The sequence below is a fragment of the Pezoporus flaviventris genome, unplaced genomic scaffold (genome assembly GCF_033815535.1).
Source record: "Pezoporus flaviventris isolate CSIRO_AGI_PZ_B2104156 unplaced genomic scaffold, CSIRO_AGI_Pfla_v1 ptg000025l, whole genome shotgun sequence".
Classification (NCBI taxonomy): Eukaryota; Metazoa; Chordata; class Aves; order Psittaciformes; family Psittacidae; genus Pezoporus; species Pezoporus flaviventris.
Genome location: NW_026892573.1, coordinates 17,728,817 through 17,750,212, shown reverse-complemented (window position 1 = coordinate 17,750,212; position 21,396 = coordinate 17,728,817). Strand labels below are relative to the sequence as shown.

The window sequence follows — 21,396 nt, the reverse complement described above, 5'->3', positions numbered from 1 at the left end:
CCTAAAGAAACAGGGGTTTGCTTGCATGACAGTGGAGAACTGTGGGCATTTCCTTCTGGTTTTAAAAGACTTCCAAGTAGTCTGAATCAGGCATTCAGCCCCCCTTTGTCTTCAAACGGTCTTGCCAAAAGTTGTCTTATGTGGAGCACACCCCTATCCATTCATGTTACCACCACTGCTGCAGGTTAAAACAACCAACCCTTTTTACCTGTGTGGCTGCAGAGTGACAGTTATCTGACACCTGCATATTAGTGAGTGCAGTAAGAAATCTGGTTTAGATTCTACAAAGTGACATTTCAGTCTGTTTCATGCCTTTTGTAAAGCTTTTGACATGAAAAAATGTTCTGCACAGGGCTGACAACGTAAGGATGAAGGAGACTGGGGAGACACAGTGCAAGTCCAAACTTCCCAGAGTAACAACAGCCTCCTCACAAGAGGGTTACAGAGGTCATGTAACGGCACATGGCTGCACGGAGGCTTGGCCAACATTGCTAACCTTATGACACCAGATACTACTTGGCAGCACACAGACAGTTCCAGACCTCGCCTGAATCCATGTCACAAGACAGTTCTAGAAGGAAAGCCCAGGAGGAGCTCAAGTGACCCTGTAGGAAGGAAAACAGGTTATATCTTGCAGTGCAGCTGCTTTGGAATGTGAGGAGAAACGAACCACAGGTACAGGAACACCTGCAAAGTGCAAAGTGCACCCTGCAGGAAATTTATTATTAATTATTAGTTTGTTTCCTTTTTTTATTTTTTTTTTTTTTTACCCGGAAAGGTATTTCTAGTTAAGCTGTCTCCTCTATCCTTTGACTGACAGACCCATGTCACACAGCAGTGACACCGATGTCTCCAAGATGAACCTGACAACACAGACCACTGGCACTTTACCAATATATTTGTTAGTACTCTCTGTCCAACCAGATCAGGAACAGAGCATGGACATAAGAGTTTTAAAAAGCACAGTTCTACCCTGGAAAGCAAGAGCAACTTGTTACTTATAAGGCTTTTATGTTTTGGCGTTTTTTTATTTTACAGTCTTGTATTTTATCTTTCCTAACAAAAGTCTATACTTTTCAGTTCTCCTGCTGTTGCACAAGCCATAGCCATATGAAGTACAATACATTTTAACTAATATGAAAATAGCTTATACTATTGGAATTTAATAATCTGTTGCTATTAAGTATAAAAAAATTCTTAATCTTGACACTTTTAGGGCTGCAAACCAACTACATGCTCATTGGGAAGACAGCCAAGCATGTCTACAACCATCCAAGGATTACTTCTAATTATTATCAACATAACCCTACTTCTGAAGATGGAAAATAATATTAGTAGAAATGATTCTACTTGCAGAACATCTTGCAAGTTGTTCTTACCTCATCTTGGTAAGAGAAGCTTACTGCACTTTCTTCTTTCAATACCGAGCTGTTCTCCTACAGATGCAGGATAAAAAGTGTATTACAGCCCTGTGGGGTAGCTCTGTGGGCCATGTGCATCACAGCTTCCTGAGACCTTGGCTCACACAGGAGGACAGACTATCAGTCAGCCTCTTACATCTTGCAGTCACTCTCTGAATTCAAATACAGTTGTACATTTGCATCCTCCAACGTATTATGGACTCCCAACTCTCTCTATTGCAGATGCGCATCTTCTTAGAAACATGACAGTGAGACATGATCAGAGTGACTTCCTTCTATTTTGCCAGGTCTTCTGGATCCTTGGAAATAATTTAGGGATCACAAAGAGGGCTGCAATCTTCAGACTGAAAAACACTCTACTTAAGTGACCACTAGTCACTTAATACCACCTAGTGGTGCTGACATTTTAAAAACATTAAAAAATAGCAACCCTGAAACAGAATCTTCAGTATCTTACACCTTCATACATTGTAATATCCCCATTGATTTTACTATGCCCTATTGCCCCCGATTTATGCTGTTCTCTCAAAAACTGCCCTAAGATACATGCTGACATCCAAAGTTTATGGAATTTTCTGGCCAGAGCCTACTCATGGTTCGTTTTGCTCCCCCACCCCTCCAAACAGGTAATCACTCTGCCATCACAAGAAGCAGGAAGGAAAATATATAAAATATATTTAGTAAAACCAGTAAAATTAAAGTGGAACAGAAAATGCAGTCAAGTAGCAAACATTATGTACAGCAGCAGATTATACAGTTGTTCCTACACATACCTCTGCACTTATTTCACATACGCTTTTTAAGGAGAAAGAATAGAAATAAGCTAGTGTTAAGAAAGAAAACACTTTTTTTTTCTGAACAGTAAATGGGGTTTATTACTGTTTTTGCCTTTTTTTTTCTTTTGAAACTCCAATTCAGACTATATATACCTCTAAGAAAAATAAGAGAAGGACACCATTTTCTCAGTCCCTAGAGTAGAATTACACTGTCCTTCTTTTACAGACTATACTGGTATCTTAAATAGTTACACTCACAGGATCTAGACACCATCTGGCCATTTTAGGGGATGTAGGTAACAAACATTTTAACCAAGATACAAAACAGGTATCTGATTTTTCCAGCTTTCCTGAGACTGAGTGAATTGTTTAAATACATGTGCGTTTATCAAAAACCATGTTACAGTACATTTTTAACAGTAGTTTAAGAAATCATGAAAGTGCATTAACAGCCTAAAAGCAGGCAAAAAGTACTTCAGAAGAACAGTCTTTCCTTACAGTGGCAGAAGAATGTAAGCCTTCCCCCAAAGCAGTGTTCATCTTGTGTGAAGACATCAGTGATCTTCCTAAAGACTCCACAGTGTGGTGGTGGGGTTTTGGCTTTGGGGTTGTTTTTTCCGAGTTACAACAATCATTTGAATGGACAAAATTCCATTAGAAGTGTCGGTGCAGGTCTAAAATCAAAGCAAATGTCCTGACAACCTATTAAACCAAGTTATGAATGAGGATTTCACATCAAAATTCTGCTGGAGTCTAGCAACAACTTTCATTCAGTAAACAACAGATTGGAAGCAGTCTGAATATGCCACAAACCTAAACTGCATCACCCAAAACAATAAGTTAAAGCAAATCAAACATACACACATCTTCGCCACCACAAACAGGCCAGACATAGAGAGGGGAAGAAAAAAGGAAGTACATCACACCCAAAGCTTTGCCTTACTCTAACTTGCAAAGGGAAGTTTGTCAGAAAAATAAAATCTGATCAACATCTATCTGATATTAAGGTGAAAAGAGTTTCCATAAGATTCAAATATAGGTGGGAGAAAAACTAGTAATGAGTTGTATCTGTGTCAATCAGAGTGGGTAACTTCAGTGTTCCCTTTGGAGACGTAGATTTGTCTGGAATGTTTCCCAATAAAGATTTTCTTATTTAACTAACAAAACTCACACAGATAGTATCGCATTTCACACAATTCCAAAATAGTGCCTTCTCTTTTCCCCAAAAAATGTGTTGATAAATTGGCAGGCTCTTACTAATCCTTCTCAGGATGATACGGGCTAGTAAATTACAGGATAACACTTGTATTATGGACTTTTCTTCTTACAGATTAGTCTGATTTTATTTTTTCTCCACATAAGGTTGCAAACTTTTTTCCCTCCTAACTTCCTCTCTGGTTGACCTGCCAGACAAATTCCACTTGGAATGTTGAGTTTTCCTATCTTTCTGCTTACAATACATGGCAAATCAGTGAAGGAAAAAACCCACCACCAGCTCCACCACTCATGGCTGAAGCAAATGTGAGTTTCATACAGGCAAAATGGATGGTTCTTGAGTACACTTACACAGACAAGTGTGAATAAAGGCTTTGTACCCCAAATCATTCAAGTTTATTCCATACCTTGTAATTAAAGGTAAAGCAGTATTTCCATTTTCTACATGAAAAGCTTTTGGATACGCTGCTGCTGTTAATCTTACCAGCTGCTTCAGGGCTTTCCTCAAAATTACCTTAAATATTTCTGTCCTTTGCCAAAATGTTCACTGAACTAAACCAGTGAATACATAACTGCAATAATTTTACTTCTGAAACCAATAAAATTCTAGTGATACATACAGCCAAGATGTAGAGCAAGCTGTCACCACCATCGCTGTTGCGTAGTTTTACTTTCAGGATTTGTGAAGCATTCCTTTCCTTTTTTTTTTTTTTAAGAAAAATGTGAGTGCATGAAAGTAAGAGGGGAGCAACAAAAAATAGTTGTTCTTTATCCAACTGTAGCTGTATTATAGCACATTAGTAACTCATGCCTGTAACTGAACTTTTTTGATATACATGAAGTAACAAGACTGTTAGATGACAGTTACATTGGAACACATTATGAGCTTGAAGAACTTTTCTGTGCCAGATATCATCAGAAACTGTTCAAATTAAATCTACACAAAGAAAAATTCAAGACTCAGAACTCAGTATTACTTTGGGGTAGATAAACACTACCAGTAACAGTGACCTGAAAAGTCATCATTAACTTTTTTCTTTGAGGATGGGTGAAAAGATTAATTTCATTATATATTCGAAGCCACTCTGGTAATTGTAGTCCAGTGAGAGATACTCCTCTCACACACCTAATCACTTTTTTTTTTCCTGTTGATGGATAAATTCATGCCTTGGGTGTCCATGTAAATTAAAGTTACCCCATAAATTTTAACTGAATTACTGCGCTTTTGCAGTAGCCAAAAAGCACAATGTGTGCCTGAGGTTTCATAACATTCCTACTTCTGTTTCTCCCATAAGGAGATATAACAAATGCTATTCCAGGGATAAAACACAGGTGAGATTTTAGAAAAATATTAAACAAGAATACACACAAATCACACATGGCCAAAACAAAATAAAATAAGTCTTTAGTGGAAAACAATTTTATCCTCCTCCTGCTTATGGATCTTAAAAATACACAAAGTGTTCATTTCAAAATGGAAAATTCAGTTGTGTTAAGTAAGGCTTGATCACATAGCCATTGCCAAAGTCTTATTGCAACAAATAGTGAAATATTTCTATGCAACTTCATATCTCCAACTGTACAGGTAAAACAATACTTGAAATCAACTAGCACTTCAATCCCTGCATTTTTAATATATAAACTCAACATAGTACTGAATTATACATTTAAAATATTTACACACTTGACCAACAGCAGTACTAGCATTTATTGCCTTAAAACTGCATGTTCACTGCACAAAGGCTCATTATTTTGCCCAATGGGAACAAATAAAAGAGGATAATATTTTTTTCCCAATGATTAACTCTAGAAGTTAATGGGAGACTGACATGTGCCTGGGAATGCTATTAGGAAGGACTTTATCAATTTCAAGTATCAAGCTGTAGTAGACTGAAAAATAACAAGTAGTATCTTCTTTCCCTTGAGGTTGGAAGTCTTCCAAGTCTTTTATAAGAATGGCTTAAAAGGACAGGAAAAGCAGGAAAGGGAAGAAATGGAAAAGCAGAATCTACTTTAATTCACTGATGAGAAGGGAAAGCCAGGGAAATCTTATTTCTCCATTGCTAGGGCACCAAGAAATCTCATACTTAAGAAAAAAGAGTTTTGCAAGACAGCCAAGAGCTTAAGGCTCTAAAGCAAATCGCACTTCATGATTTGCTTCCTGATTAGTGCTAGAAAGCATTAATCTCATTTACTGCAAAGAGGGCACTATCTACTCACATTAAAAGCAAACGGACAGGGGGACAGATCTGGCTTTTTACATTTTAATTGTTATCATTAGGCTTTGGTTATACTGAGTGACTGGAACTAATATGGGAAAAATGAATGGCTCCTTGCATAAAAGTGTAAAACCCCAAACCAAACTAAACAAAATCCTACGACCATAAGTGGCACATGTCACAAGTAGAGGCACCAAAGCCTGAACAACTAACTGTTCTCTAACTATGTAGACCAGAACCGAGGCACACTGGTGGGGAATCTTATTTAAGAAGCCACTGTTTCAATCAGCTGTAATTGAAATAACTACACTTTACAGCAAGCATTACTGTACTGCAGTAGAACAGTCCTGGGCAATACTGCACCACTCCTGCCTCTACTGGGCATCTACTGGTATGGAAATCTTCTGGTTTTGTTACAGTAAATCTTACACCTCACAAAACTAAAATTAAAATATTTAATATTTACATAGTATCTGAGATCCTCAATGCATTTTATAGGCATAAGATAATCCTCACAACATCCCTGTGAGGTAGGTAGGTATTATCGCTGTTGTAACAATGACACTTCTATCAACTTGCCAAAATGGCCACAAAGGATCCAGTAGAAAAACTGATACAAAACTAGAGGAGCCTGGCTCCTACTCCTGCGCTTATATTCATCAAGCTACTTCCATAACAAACACCCCTTCGTACGTATTTAACCAAAACTGAAATAACTTGAAGTGTTTTACAAGAAAAATGCTGCTAGTTGTATTTTTTACAGATCACAAATTAGAATTTGCTTTACCTTTTGAAAAATTAGATTTTAAATGGACAACTGACTGCTCTGAGGAAGCTCATTTTCTAGAACTACATGGCTTAGATATAAAGGGATTTACCCAAGTAAACACTGGGGCTTCAGTGAGTGCTACACGCTGTCACAGGGATGACTCTGATTCAAACCCCTCTCTTTCAACTACTTGGATTTGGACATGCTGAGAAAACAAGTTTCTCATTCCTGAGGAAAATGGTGAGCCCTTTATCACTAAACAGTGAAACAAACCTCTGGGCAATACTTGGCAGATTCCAGTGGTATTCAGTGAAGATACTTAAGGCATAAATGCACACAAAAGTGGAAGTTTTGTATAGTAGCCAACTTCATCCTGTCCATGTGTATCTGTGCTTTCAAGAAAGTCTTGAATTTCATGACCCAACCCAATGATTCATGTTTGCCAACAGCAAACATTCCTAGGTTGAACAACAGAAAAGTGTTATACCAGCATCAGATCTCGCTATTACAATGGGGAAGGAGCTGGCAAAATGGGAAAGAAGCTACTTGATTTCTAGTCTCAGAATGGAAACACTGGAGAAATAATGCGTTTTAGCAAAAAAAAAAAAAACAAAACAACAAACCAAAACAAACCAAACAAAAAAACCAACCAAACAAAAAAACCCTAGGCAAATGTATATTAAATTGTTACAATTTGTAAGAATTTGTTACAACTGCATCATGCAGCATTTATAATTCAGTTTGAGTTGCCCTTTTTAGTTTCTCCTTCAAAACTCCAGTGAATTCTTGGAACCATTGTTCACTTTGTACAGTGAATGGAAAAAAACAATGCAGTGATGCTGTAAAAATTACAGAACCACTTCCATGGAGCCACATCACAGTATTCACTAAAAATGGTCTGTAAGTATTTCCTATATGAGCTTTTGCATCTCGATCTACAACTGGGCATGTAGAAGTAATCTTTTTTTTTTTTTTGTAAGGGATATAGAAGTCCCATAGTCCAGCAGCCACCTCTCCAGCAGAAATATTAATTAATAAAATATATTCCCAGAGTCTTCTGCAACAATTTCATGGATGTCATTAAACAGAGACATCTTAGCATTTGCTCTAGAAGAAACAAAATGGCATGCAAAGATCCTTGTTGAATATAGGAGAACAGAAGAAGTATTAAGAATCAAGAAAGTAAGAATATTGTCTAACATAACATCAAGCAGGAAAATGACAAAAACAACCCTTACTAGGACAGTTTCCCTTTAACATGTAATATTATTAAAATGAAGGGCAAATCAAAATTTTTAGTAACCTTCAAAACTAGTTTTGGAAAGTCAGTGTTCATACTTCAGCACGTCTCAATAGTCAAAAGATGCCCCATGGCTCTGATCTCACCCACTGTGATAATGGGCCTAATAAGAAAAGTAATGGGCATGCACATTCCTTTGTCCTGGATGCTAACTCAACTTATGCTCTCATTCATCAATCACAATATGCAAGAGGATTTCAAATTTTTAAAGTTAATAGATGTTTTTTTTAACTAGTGAGCCAGCTTTAGGATTAAAAAATTTATAATGACAGAACTAGATATAAAAGAATAATATAATGGTTGAGTTTATCAGTTATTCAGTCAGATTAAAAAAAAAAATCTGAAGGTATTTACTCTGGTATCTTTGAAGACTTTGGTCTAGATATTTGACATTGAGCAAATCATTACAAACTAGTGGCAACTACTGCCACTTACATTCCCAGGCTTTAATGCTCTTCACCTGAAAAAAAGATTTCAGACCTGCTGCCATATACAATGTACAAACTCAGAGAAGCCCCCGAACCAGTTTCAAAACATAGCAGAGCCAGATGTAAAAAAATATCAGTCACCAGTACAGTTTAAAACCAGAAGGATCTGCAGGATCATCACCTTCTGTGCAAGTGCACAGCCAAGAAATCTTTTAAAGAAAAGCATTAGAGTTTGAAATAAAAATTGCCCCTATTCTAAAACACTACACAAATCATCTTAGAAATAAAATACTAGCAGGAAAAGTACAAAAGTACATTATCTACCAAGTTTTATGGTCACTGTTCAATGTTTAGATCTGCCCTAGCCCAGTTTTCACATGAATTAAAAGAGAAAAGTAGAATGAGGAGATGGCATTTTTGGCCTTGTGGATCCATGCTTGAAACACGTATGGATTTGACTTTAAAAAAAAAAAAAAAGAAAAGCCTCAGATCACTTACAGCACAGTATTACAAATTTATGTCTTAAAAAAAATCTGTCTGTTGTGACTTATTCTGAGATGAATAGCTGAAGAATGGCACAGAATTGCAAACATGATGCTATACATAGCCAAATAAAGGTGTATATTGTACATTTTATATAAATTTTAAAAACACATGGGAAATACTCAACAGCATAATTTAGCCAAGGTCTAAACAAAGGGGCCCACTTCTGCCTCATGTCCTCCCACAAAAATCAATTTTACTAGACACAAAGAAAACAATTTGTGTTTGCTTCAGTTTCCTCTGGCTCATGACTGGAGACAAACCAGGCCTTACTTTTGTATTTGTGTGCTGCTCTCCCCTGTTGGTCCACTATACTCAGGGCACGATATTCTGCTGTCTTAATAGCTAAAGTGCTGATATAAAAAATTGAGAAAGAGCCGAGCAGCTGGGAGGGCTCTGCATAAGTGAAGCTAGATTCAGCAAACCCCAAAATCTCCCACAGCACTACACATCCCAATCGAATCTTTCTTGACTCAAGTCAAAAAAATATGACCCTTGAGTAGAAGGGTTTGACTTGTCTGTTCTAGCGTAACTGCTTTAGCTAATGCCCCAACTTTAAAAAGTTTGCCAGTAATTTACACCTTTTGAGTTGTTATTGCTTAAGCAAACAGTTCAGTGTAGAAATACATTGCAGTTGTGTGCAACCTGGGTATGAATCAAAACAGATACTGAAAGTAAAACTACACATGAACCTTGCATTAGACACTCACTCCAAAATGACACATCAACATGAAGGGCTGCAAGAGGTACACAGCAGCTTAGTGCCGACATCCTAAACCACCTCTGAAGAGTCAAATTTTGCCTTAAATTTCTCATCTAAAGTATATGAGTGTTTTTTCTTTTAAATTAAGGCAATTAAATGGCTACAGTTCCTAAAGTTCATTTTAGGGGAACAAAAATATACACCTCTTTTTTGAACTTTAGGCAGCACAACATAATGTAAAAACCTGCACTGCATTAAACATGCAATGTCAGGGTGATGTAGAAAAACTTAACTAAATAGAAGTTAAAACACCATTTGTTTTTTCTTCCCCATTGGAACACAAACTCAAAGAGAGGAAAAATAAAGCTTAAAATCAGCTAAACTGTTTAGAGCTTTGTACGTATCTGCATTACACTCTAACATGATTTTGGGTAGAAATCTGTAAGTTTATCCAGCCACTCATATTTTAAACCAGTGGGGGTGAGGGGAAGGCACTGTATTTATTTTTCATTGTGCCCATATCTGTTTGCACATATATGGAAAACAAATTAAATTCAAATTTTCTGTTCATTCTCTCCCACACACAAGTATGACAGATTGCAGCTAACACATAATAGCAGAAGCTGATTCAAAAGTTGACCTCTCTTATTCCACTGTGTTATGTTCAAACTTCCAGGCTCTCTAGAATCTGAGATGGCTGCAAAGAACCCAGACAGGTACAAGATTTAGTCAGCATTCAGCATTTCTCAGTGCATTTTGCAGAAAGGGTCTACATTAGGCATAGAGTTTTGTTGTTTATTTTACACAGAGAAGTCCACCAACATTTGCCATAAATTCTTCTAAACTCTTTAAGAAGGCCATCTTCTGCTTACGGTCCAGTGTAGGAGGAGTGCTGCTTGCAGTAAGCTTGTTGAAGGCATCTGCTAACCGCTGGTAAATTACTGGATCTTGTTGAGTTGACAGCAACGTTTCAACTAGCTCTGAATATTCAGTCTGTTAAATAGACAATAATCTTATTAGCTTAAAAAAAAGGATACAATATATACAACTTCTCTCACCAGGACAAAAATCCAGAACCAGGGCTGTGATGGAAAACAATCAATACCTCTCCACCTGTTGCTCAGTTTCACTGACTAGTGTGCCAGAAGCAAGTGTGGCCCCACAGCTTTCACCTACCTCTAAATGAGCTCAAGTCCTTCAGTCAGACCAGGCTTTTTTAAAAGCTAAGGAAGCCTTCAGAGCTTTTTAAAACACAGTTGAAAAAAGTTCTGAGCAACCAGATCCAAATTCAGTATTGAGCCCACTTTGAGTAAGAGGCTGGATTACAGACCTTCTGGGAAACCCTTAAAACTTAAAGGATTCTGTGATTTCACAGATGCATGGTAACTAACCACCCTAACAAATGACTGCTTTTCAGGTTGTAAGTGACTAAATGTCATACCTGATGCAAACACACTAATGTGTAGAATGCTTCACCTGCTGCCGTTGTCATTTCTGTATTGTGCTTCTGAAGTACCAGCATATCAAAGACCATCTGAAATCACAAAAGCAAAGTAGTTACAGAAGTGTAAACTTAACTTTCTATTTTACCAACATTTGCTGCTGAACATCACCTTCACTTGAATAATGAACGTGTATTTACAAGCATGCAAGGTTGACTGTTTTGTAATTGAAAAGCCAAGTTCTTTTAGAAGTCGAGTCTTGGCTTAACAGCACTAATTCATATCTCAAAGCACTGAAACCTGTTGATTTATGTGTTGTTCGGAGAGAAATTACATGTCTTGTGTTTTATTCCAAAAGCTGCATTTATGCCAGAGAAATAATGAAAAAAACCTTTGCTCTTTCAGAATAAACCAGCATACTTCCTCCTCAAGTTTTGGAGACTCCTACAGCTCACAGAAAGCCAAACACAAAACAGATTAATAAGAACGGTATGATAATTTGAAGTGGAAATTTAGAGAAAAGGGAGAAAGCAATGTTAATAGAAAGACCAATAAGGTGATGCAAGGTGTTTCACATTCTCTCAGCTTGTCTGATGTATGTTATTAATGAGCAATCAATGTCTGTTTGGTAAGAAAAGATGTCTTAAGGAAAACTGAAGTCTTTACAAAATCAAAGACAAGCACACAAATTTCACAATTACTTTGTTCCCAGTTAGCAGGAACCTGGTTGTTACCAGGTCACTCCAAAATTCAATGAGATAGAGTGGATGTCCTAAAAGGAAAATACTAAATATGAGACTGCATTAAGAAAATGCTTAATTCATTGCCTACATTGAATAAATGACAGCATTTTCTTTCTAGTTCCCAACTATCATCTTTTTTTCTGCCTTTTGTTTTAGCATTCTACCCAGCCTCCAGTTCACACAACTCTAGAAGCATTCTATTTCACAGTTTTCACAGTAAACCTAACTGCTAAAATTGTTAATCAGGTTCATTCTAGAGCTCAAGTGCAGAGCATGGATGAATGTGAATTGCATTCCGAGACACTCAGGTCTTTTGTTGATTGACAGTAGGTAATTTCCTCCCTCCATCCTTCTTTGTACTCTCATCCAATGTCTCCAACTCCTTCATGCTCTCTTTCTTCTCAAACTGCCAGTTTTCTAGGTAACGCGTTTCTTACTGTGTGATCCTGATTAACCCAGTCAGATATGATCATTGTTTGGCCTCTTGACACTACCTATATATAAAAATCCCCCAAAGTAACACAAAACGGATGCCTTACCTTAAGAAAGTGCCTTGTTGCTAGAAAAAGGGTTGTATCTGTTTCTTGTGCTTTTGCACACTGTTCTGCTAATGGTGTTACAGCCTCCAGGCAGAGCTGGCAAACCTCTGAACTCATTCTGATAGTGAGTGTTAAAGAATCAAAGTCAGATTTGTGAGAAATTAAACTGTGGTTAAAATTCCCAGTTGCGTCACTAGAAAATGTTTTAACTGCTTGTATGTTCCAAGATTTTGTTTTACTATAAAGCTGTTAATAATTAAAAAAAAAAAAAAAAAAAAGGAAGAAAACCAGCAAAAAAATTCCAGCTTTGTTGCCTTCTTTCATTAGCTGCATGCACTAAGGTAACATAACCCCCTCTGACATAACATTTTCAGAAAGAGTCCCTTATGGTCAAGCTCATCTGTTTCTGACACGTGCCACAGATTAGTGAAAATGGTACTCCCATTATGAGAGGGAGAGCCCATTGGCACCCTGACAGGAAATGCTCTGGAGCCAGCCCAATAGAACAGCAGCAATGTTTTGTATTACCAGCTGAGAAACTAATTCAGGAATGGCTTTGAGATACCAGCTGAAGGCTTAGGAAGTTACACACTCTGAAATGAAGTAATGGAGGAGGAATGGCTGCCAGAAAAAACTTACATGCTAAACCACTTAAAGGCTGCATTCAAGCATCACAAGTGAGGCAATTCAGCTAATACTAGACTCTCAACAGACAGCAAAACTCTCAATCACCAGAGACTAAGAGTCAATTACTGATACATAATTATAGATACAGATATTGACAGAAAAGGGAAAAATGCAAGGAACACACAACCCCCCCATCCCCTGATTTCAACAGGTTATTATAAAAGCAACTCAGATTTTTAAACACTGCCAAGCTTTATAAAGGATACGATGACATCCCTAACTCCAGTGAGTACATTAGGCTCTTAAAGAGGTCCTCTGGGAGTTGTGGAATTTTCTCAGGGAATATCTCACAGATGAACGTGATTAATTTGTAATATTGATTACACAGGGATGGAAACTGTTACAAAAAAAAATGGCAATCTTAGAATCAATCACATAACTATATTTTGACATAATTTCCATCTGTACAGAGACAGAACTGATATGAAGAAGACAATTTTAGTAGACAACTTCAGAAATATTAGAAAGGCTACAACTTTATTAGCAAACACTGTCATACAACAAAAAAAGACTGCTGTAACTAAACAGTTGATAGTGGAGGTCTGGTAGCTGTTCTATACAAATTCATGCAGTTTTACTTCAGTCATAAGCAGGTCTAAGACCTGTGGGATAACAGCCTCATGAGCATTTGGAGCAGGGGCTCCTTGGGTACATCCTTCGGCTCAGTTTCATGTAAAATGGATGCAGCTCTCACACTCAGCAAATGCTACCAGATGAGAAAGCACGTTAAGAGGGGACAACTGAGATACAATTCAGAAGTGTTCCCCTGATTCGAAGTAGAACATGAACACGGTGCAACCCAATGAAACACTGCCATTCCATTGTTTCACGCTTTACTGTTCTACTGATAAGCTGCTGCTGTCTATGATATGAAATCACCTGCACTGTGAAAACAAGTAAAAGAGTTCCCAGATTATTATTTTTTTAAACTAATGTGACTGTTTCTGCTTCCAATCCTAACTATTCTACAATTCTGACACTATCAGAAAACAGATTCCACAAGCCACATTTTAGGTTTGGCTAACTGTTGACCTGCATGGACTCACTTTTAGGAGAAAAAAGTTTTGCTTAGCTCCTTTAAATACACTTTTTCTCAGCTCACAATATTTCTTTTCAAATGGTACCTAGAACTATGGAACAGTTATTTACATTTAAAAAAACACAGAAAACTCAATTTACAGAGGTGGAATGCATATAGGAAGGAATTCTGTGAGTTCATAACTATAAAGCTTTTATAATCTAGCAGCTATGTGTGAAAAATATACTTACCTTCAGCAGATCCTGGGACATTAGAGGCAGAACTAGATTAACCCCATATAAGACAACATCTGCTGCTGATACAGATCTGTTTGTACCTTGCCCAGGTTCATGTCCTCTAAATACTTCATCTGTAGAAAACATGAAAAATGTTTTATACAAAAAGAGACTTGAACATATTGAAGGAAGAATCCCATTTCTTTATTATATAGACATTTTTAAAAATAGAACTATTCCCCTCTCCCCCCCAAAAAAAACATGAGGCACTGTATTAAAATAGAAACTTAGTGAGCGGAGGCTGCCACATCACTCTATATTTATATTCATTAGGATTAAGCATTTCATTATCACATGTACCAGATGGCATGCTAAAACAGAACGCTTCAGATACTCTGAGGGTCCCTTCCATTACAGGACACTGCATTTGTTTCTAGTGATAGTTGCTTCATGCAGCATAAACACATAGTGAGCAAAACACTACTGCATTTTCATTTACATATGTGTGTGTATATATATATTTTATAAACACAAGGAAAAAATGCAGAAAATTCTGTAGTTCACACGTTGCTGAGTTTCTCCTATTACAGGCAAGACCTACATTTTCCATCAACTGTCAGTGACCTTACTTTCATAATTCTTTCACTGAGTCAGCAACAGGATGCAGGCAACTTTCAATACATTTGATCTCTGGGCATTACATTTAGGTAGTATTCACATTCCTTAGTTTTATGGGAAGTATTTTAAAGTGTTTTCCATGCAATTAACATCCAGTGTCTGACCTCAAAGAGAATATTTTACGTGGCATTGAATTGTCCATGCAAGGGACAAAGTCTAAATCTGGTTCTGTATTTATATTGAGAAAAAAAAACTAGACAGACACACTAAGTTTTGGAGTACAAGACTCTCTTCTTTCAAGAAAAAGCACTGAATAACATCAAAAGAACCTAGTCAGATTCTGTTTGTTACCAAGCAAACTGTATAGGACATGGCGAGATCTGAATAATGAAAATGTATTTCAGCTTATTCAAAAGGGTTTCAGCAGAGCTAAGCTAGAACTAGGAGATCCTACTCAGGAATATTGCAATTTTAAGTGGCAAATATATGGAAGAAAGTAATAGGCTAGGATTCAAAAAACAATCCTTAACTATAGCCACATACCATAAAGCATGTTTTGTGAATGAGGAATACAGAAAACCCTCAAATGTGATGGAATTTTAAAGTTGGATCCTGTACTAAGACAACAATCTACCTGCTCTCCCTGCAGTCCCCTTCTGACCTCTCTATGGGGTTTTTTGTTATAAAACTGCTGCTACTACATGTTCAGACTTGCAACATTCAGATTTCAAGCTGTTTCATACATGCCCTATTTATTTTATGAGAGCAGTAGTAATTTCAGATGCCAGAATACTGTAAAAAGTCCTTCCTTTGCTACTGGCACATTAAATAGTAATTTCCATATCCTGATCTAACAAAGTCTAAAGTTCAGCTTTTGCTTTACGAGGACTGAATACATGCTCCACAATGGTTCTACAGTTTAAAACACATTATGGTTCAGCAGTTATTAAACCCTTCATACCTGTATCACTGAAATCTATAAATTCTTTTGATAAAAGATTAGTGAGAAGCTCCATAATAAGAAGGAGATCCTGGTACTGGTCTTCTTCTGCTGTAACATCTATCCGTTGTCGACCTAGATTATTCTTGGAATATACCTGGAGCAGAGTTAGGCAGGCCTCATACAAGTTCATGGCTTTGGCCTAAAAAACAATGTTAAATAATAAGAAAACTTCCATCGCATAACACTTGATGATACTCAAGATTTTCATTTCAGTTATATAACCACTTTTTTAACAAGTACACACAAAATCATGGCAGAAACAGCCATCTTAAACAGTAAGAATGCTTACAGCCATTTATTGATGTGCTGGTGATTAAAACAGCAGAATATCACTTTTATCAATTCCTTAGTCTTAACAAAAAGACAAGAGTGATGGGGACAGGCTGACACATCTCACTAAATTCACAAACTAGATTACTAACAAAATCCCTTGGGGACTCATTTCAGCTGTTCAAGTTTGGAGCCACAATGCAATGTGCATACCCACTTCAGAACAGGCAGGAACTCTTCCAGGTGCAAAAGCAAAATTAGGCGATGTACAAAGATGCAAGCACACTGCAGTGATTCATGTTACCTATTAACTTCATGGTATCTCTTAATGCCTAGTTTAGGACCAAGGCAGTGTTGCTATGGTATGCATCTGCCACATGAAACAGCACTGCAATTCCTCTAGACTAGCCTTCAGGGAAGGCTGATATGGTTAAAAGACGTACTCAACATGGTCTGCACTCTTCTGCCACCCTTGCATAGAACTGGACTAGGGGTGAAGCATGGTTAAAAGTTTACTGGTATAAGAAAAGTCTAGATGTCCTGCTTTTAATCTTTGCATGTCTATAATTTTAAAACAAAGGAATGCCTCCAACATCTGGCCATACAGCATCTCTTTATAGAATCTAAAAATCCCCACACTATTCTGTTTAAGGGACAGCAATGTATACACATGTTCATGAGCACATGCATGCATGAGCACACACACACTCTCTCACTCTTCCTCTCCTGGTTGTATTTACCTCTCCAAGATAGCAAATTTGTTTATGTGCAACTTCTACAAAAACTTCTATTATGAGATTAACAGTCTCTGGTGTGTTTTTGTATACTTCCATTAATCCAATGCAGTTATTAAGGAAGTCCATTAGGAAATTGAAGAGAATTGCTACATTATCAATCTGGGTAGCCTCAGCAATGCCACAGAGTGCTTCCAATGTAGCAGTGATTTCCTGTTTCACTTCTTCCTCCTGACATATCTGTTGGAAGTTTTCTTGGTTTATTACATTCAAGAATCTCTGCTGAAGTGGCTGAAGAACCTGAAATTTTTTAGAAAAGTCACATTAAGATAAGCATACTATTATGTGAGATGTGAGGTTTAAGTGATTTAGCAAGCTCATGGGTTGCTTTTGGCATGGCAGTACAAGAATCAATCAATTCCAGTTTCTAAAGGCTCAATTATGTTATTATCTGCCACACTAAAGTAAGCTGAAGTGGTAGTGATTAGTAATTCTCATTATCCATCATCACCTGCAGGCTGGTTTCAAATGGAACACCTCCATAAATATGTTATATTATTTTGTACTGTTTAAACAAATGACAATGTCTGGCTCACAGTATTTGACTGTCTTCTAAATTCAGTACTGGGGGAAAAAACTGCTACAGTTTATCAATTAAAGCATTAAGATTCATGTTCACAATTACTTTTGTCATATTATGATTCTTGAGAGTGCAGTCTGTTTTGTAATCAGCTGTGTTTGGATTCAATATAGAAACTTCTATAAAAATAGTTAAAAGCTTTTCCTAATTACTTCCAGTGCATTATATTCTTATTTTCCATCACTAATTTCATAACTTTGCTAACAAAAGCAAGTTATTCTCACAAGGCCAATGCTTTACAAGCTCATGTAGTGCTTTCTGATCACATTTCAGGTACTTTCTAACACCAACCTTTCTAGTAGTAAAATGTCATAAATTGAGTGAGGGCAGAAAAAACTGGTCAAGGTTCTTCATTATGTTCTGCATTAGCTTCTTACTGTCATTACCATTAAGCGAATAATTCATAACACCACCAAATTAAAATATAAGCAAGAAATGACACAGATCCGATGGCAATTCATAACCTCCTATAATAGTTTCCTTCTAGCATACTGCTATACTGGCTGCTTCATGAACCTCCAGGTAATTGTTAGCTGTTTCTGTTTAGGTTGTAATGTTTTAGATAAATTTTTTGGCAGCTCATGGGTGCCATATAACTATTGACCTTCAGAGAGAATAATTTTAAAAATTTTAATTATGAGATGTTTAAAATCGAAAGTTTAGAATCACCAAATCATAGACTGGTTTGGGTCAGAAAGGACCTTAAGATCATCTAGTTCCAATCCCCCTGCCATGGGCACGGATGCCTCACACTAGACCAGGTCACTCAAGGTTCTGTCCAGCCTGTCCCTGAACACTGCCAGGGGTGGAGCATTTACCACTTCTGTGGGCAAACTGCTCCAGTATCTCACAACTCTCACAGTAAAGAACTTCTTCCTTATATCTAACCTGAACTTCCCCTGTTTAAGTTTAAACCCATTACCCCACGTCCTGTTGCTACAGTTCCTGATGAAGAGCCTCTCTCCAGCATCCTTGCAGGCCCCCTTCAGATACTGCAAGGCTGCTATGAGGTCTCCATGCAGCCTTATCCTATACATATAGAAGCCTTTCCTGTTATCTCTGACATCCCTGGCCAGACTCAATTCTAACCTGGCCTTAGCTTTCCTGACTGTTCTCAATGTCTCTGCGTTCTTCCTAGGCCACCTGTCCTCACTTCCATCTTCTATAAGCTTCTTCCCCCACCCCCACCCCCTCCAAGTTTCTCAGCAGTTCCTTATCCATCCATGGAGGCCTCCTGGCCTTCTTGCCCCATTTCCTTCTTGTTGGGACGCAATGCTCCTGAAAAGCTTCTATACAAGTTGATTTTGTGTCACCATAAAATTCTAAACAAAAAAATTCTAAAAAAATAAAATTCTAAAATTCTAAACTAACTTGTTTGTACTACTTGCTAAAATGGAGGTAACAGAAGCACCAAAATAGCTTACCTCTGTCCAGTATTGTTGCTTTGTTTCTGTATCCATATGAGCAAAACCTCCTAAAACTAAAGCTTTCATTAGTGTTCTCTGCACAGAACTGGACAAATAATGAAGAGGAGGGCTTCGCCTTGCAAATTGTTTAGCTAAATTCCACCAGTTTTCACACTGAATAACTAAGTTTGCCCTAAAAGAGGGAAAAAGTTTAATTAAAGACTTCACAAAATTATATGAACAGAACACATCAGGTTGCTTAGCAGTTGTCAGAATACTTAGGGGTTATTTTTTAAATACTTTTATTCTAAAGCTAGATCACTTTTCAATTTTCATCTTACTAATGCCTCACCCCTAAGATTTTTGAAGTACACACTCTGAAAACAGCTCAATTCACATGGGAGAAAAGCAGGGAAGTGCTGTAGTTTTATACACATACATAAAGTTAATGGACATATTGTGGATTAAAAGCTTAGTCTCATTATGTCATGATAAAATAAGGAGTTTATTCCAGAACTAGCTACAGTGGGTTTTAACTGTTTTAAAAATGTCCTAAAACATTTAAATACTCAAACTTCAGGTCACTCTTTCAGCAGACTATGAATACATGACTGCATGTCAATTCACAAAAGTAAAACATTCAAGAATTTCCTGCTTCACAGTTTGTTATACCAAAGAAAACTGAAATTTGTCTGAATCCACCAAATCCTGCATTTTTATTTTTTTTTTTTTAGTCTAGTATGTTTACAAAATATTTTATACTGGCTTAGCCAGTGCCTGAATTCTTAACCTGGAAGAACTTGTTCAACAAAACCAAACGCAAAAATCCTTGCAATAAGAGTGGAGACCAGAAGAGTTTTCCCTTCTCATTGTTTAAGAGTGAGGCACAAAGGTAAGGGAAGGAGAGTGCACTTCTAAACAATAATAAAAACTAGGTTATGTTTTGCCAAATACAGGTCTCACTCCTCACTTTGTCAGAGAATTTTTATTTATTTATTTTTATTCCTAGTATGTTACTAAAGTAATTTGACTTACAGAGACATGAATATGCCCTATACCTGCATTACTTTGGCTGAAAAAATTGAAAGGAAGCAAAAGAAATTTTTTGACTTCCAGAGGTATGGCAACTTACCGCTCTCTCCTTTCCACTAATGTTACTAGTAGTTGTACAGTATCATTTGCAAGGTCCTGCTCTGAACTCCACACTGCCAGGTTACTGATCACTTTTTCTAAAAGGTAACCCACAATCCACTGGGAACCCTCTGTATCAGCACCAAATGCTGTACTAAATGGCAGACTTATCTATAAGAAAAGCATTAAAATGAGTGAGTTTTACAGAAGCCAGAACCCCAAAGTGTACGGTAATCATTGTCAGCAAATTCTTTTCAGGCTGTCACTTCTTCCCTACTTTTAATATACATAAATGTTACATAGACAAAGGCAAAGAATACCTATAACAGAAAAATCTTTGCCAAATTTATCTTGCAATTTTAAGTACAACACTTAAAACAAAGAAAAATTTTATCTTCATTACAGAATCTGCTTAGAGTATGTCTAGCTTTGAAGGCCAATGAAAGTTCAAAAGCTTTAAAAATTAGAAGATCCTAAAATCATCTCCCAAAAGTGTTTCCACAAATTTACAATGAAATTCCTACGGTGATAAAAATTATTAGAAATAACCTCAGCTGTTGATCTAGATTACATCTTGTAAAAGTGTATCTGCATTGCAATTTTTCTGCATCTGCTTTCTGCAGATTGTTCCTTCAGTCTGTACAGCTTTGAGGAAAGATGTCACATTCTGGCCCTAGCACATTAAAATATGATTCCTTGACATTGCCTGTTCTCCTGTCCTTGAAAAAAAAAATATCTCAAGAGTGAAATCCAAGGCTTTTGCAACAGTTGTGCAGGGGTTTCCTGTCAGCACACATTTCTAACTTTAAAACTCATGATATATATACATGACTGAGCATAACATTTAAACAGGTTTCAATCACTTTCACACATCAACACAAACTAAACGTGTGCATTTCCTAGTTAATCTATTTTGTTTCTTTACATGGTTTCTTATGGATCTCCTTCTCTCTGCTTTCCACTTCTTCCCCAGCTGGTACTTCCACAGATTCTTGGCTCTGCTGTAAGTACTAGCTGAATAATATGATTCCAAATGTTTACAAGCCTATGGCATACATATTTTTGTTAAGAAGGGGCCTCCTGAAGCATTAGTATTCTTAGTTGCTTCTATAGTGAAAATAAAAGGAGGAGGAGGAGGCGGCGGCTTCTTTCTTGAAAGTTAGAGACAACAGGACCTCCTCAGGATGAGTGGCCTCCTTCAGCCAGCTGGATTACAGTTAGTTCGATAAGCAAAATCAGGATCAAGGTCTAATCATGATTAGTGTTGTTCAAATATGATAACAAGTTGCTCATTACAAGAATGCACCACTGAAATCATGATATATACAATGAGAATATATGAGAATGGGGAGAGGAAAGTAACATGACATTAGCTAATGTAATACTACCTTACTACCTTGTGATGGTGTTAAGTATCTAATTCAGAACCATGACTAGGTTACTTACTAAATCAATCAAAGGCAACCATTGTATTAGAAATATATTATAAGATCTGATGGACAGTAAGGATAGCTTATAAAATGGCTGTGGTTAGTGAGTTTCACCCACTATGCAG

The 21,396-nt window shown here is 37.1% G+C and overlaps 1 protein-coding gene across 2 annotated transcripts in view; it reads right to left on the bottom strand.

The window, feature by feature from the left end:
* Nucleotides 1-10,155: 10,155 nt before the first annotated feature.
* The window catches only part of XPO4 (exportin 4), a 72,194-nt gene continuing 60,953 nt past the window's right edge, over nucleotides 10,156-21,396 (bottom strand). For both annotated transcript variants that reach the window (XM_061457649.1, XM_061457650.1), the window contains exons 15-23: nucleotides 19,843-20,012; nucleotides 18,729-18,903; nucleotides 16,671-16,964; nucleotides 15,619-15,799; nucleotides 14,055-14,173; nucleotides 12,992-13,122; nucleotides 12,099-12,216; nucleotides 10,816-10,908; nucleotides 10,156-10,367 (exon numbers count right to left, since the gene is read on the bottom strand). In XM_061457649.1, coding sequence (XP_061313633.1) covers nucleotides 10,170-10,367; nucleotides 10,816-10,908; nucleotides 12,099-12,216; nucleotides 12,992-13,122; nucleotides 14,055-14,173; nucleotides 15,619-15,799; nucleotides 16,671-16,964; nucleotides 18,729-18,903; nucleotides 19,843-20,012 — 1,479 coding nt within the window. In that variant the 3' untranslated portion in view covers nucleotides 10,156-10,169. The remainder of the gene's footprint in view (nucleotides 10,368-10,815; nucleotides 10,909-12,098; nucleotides 12,217-12,991; nucleotides 13,123-14,054; nucleotides 14,174-15,618; nucleotides 15,800-16,670; nucleotides 16,965-18,728; nucleotides 18,904-19,842; nucleotides 20,013-21,396) is intronic.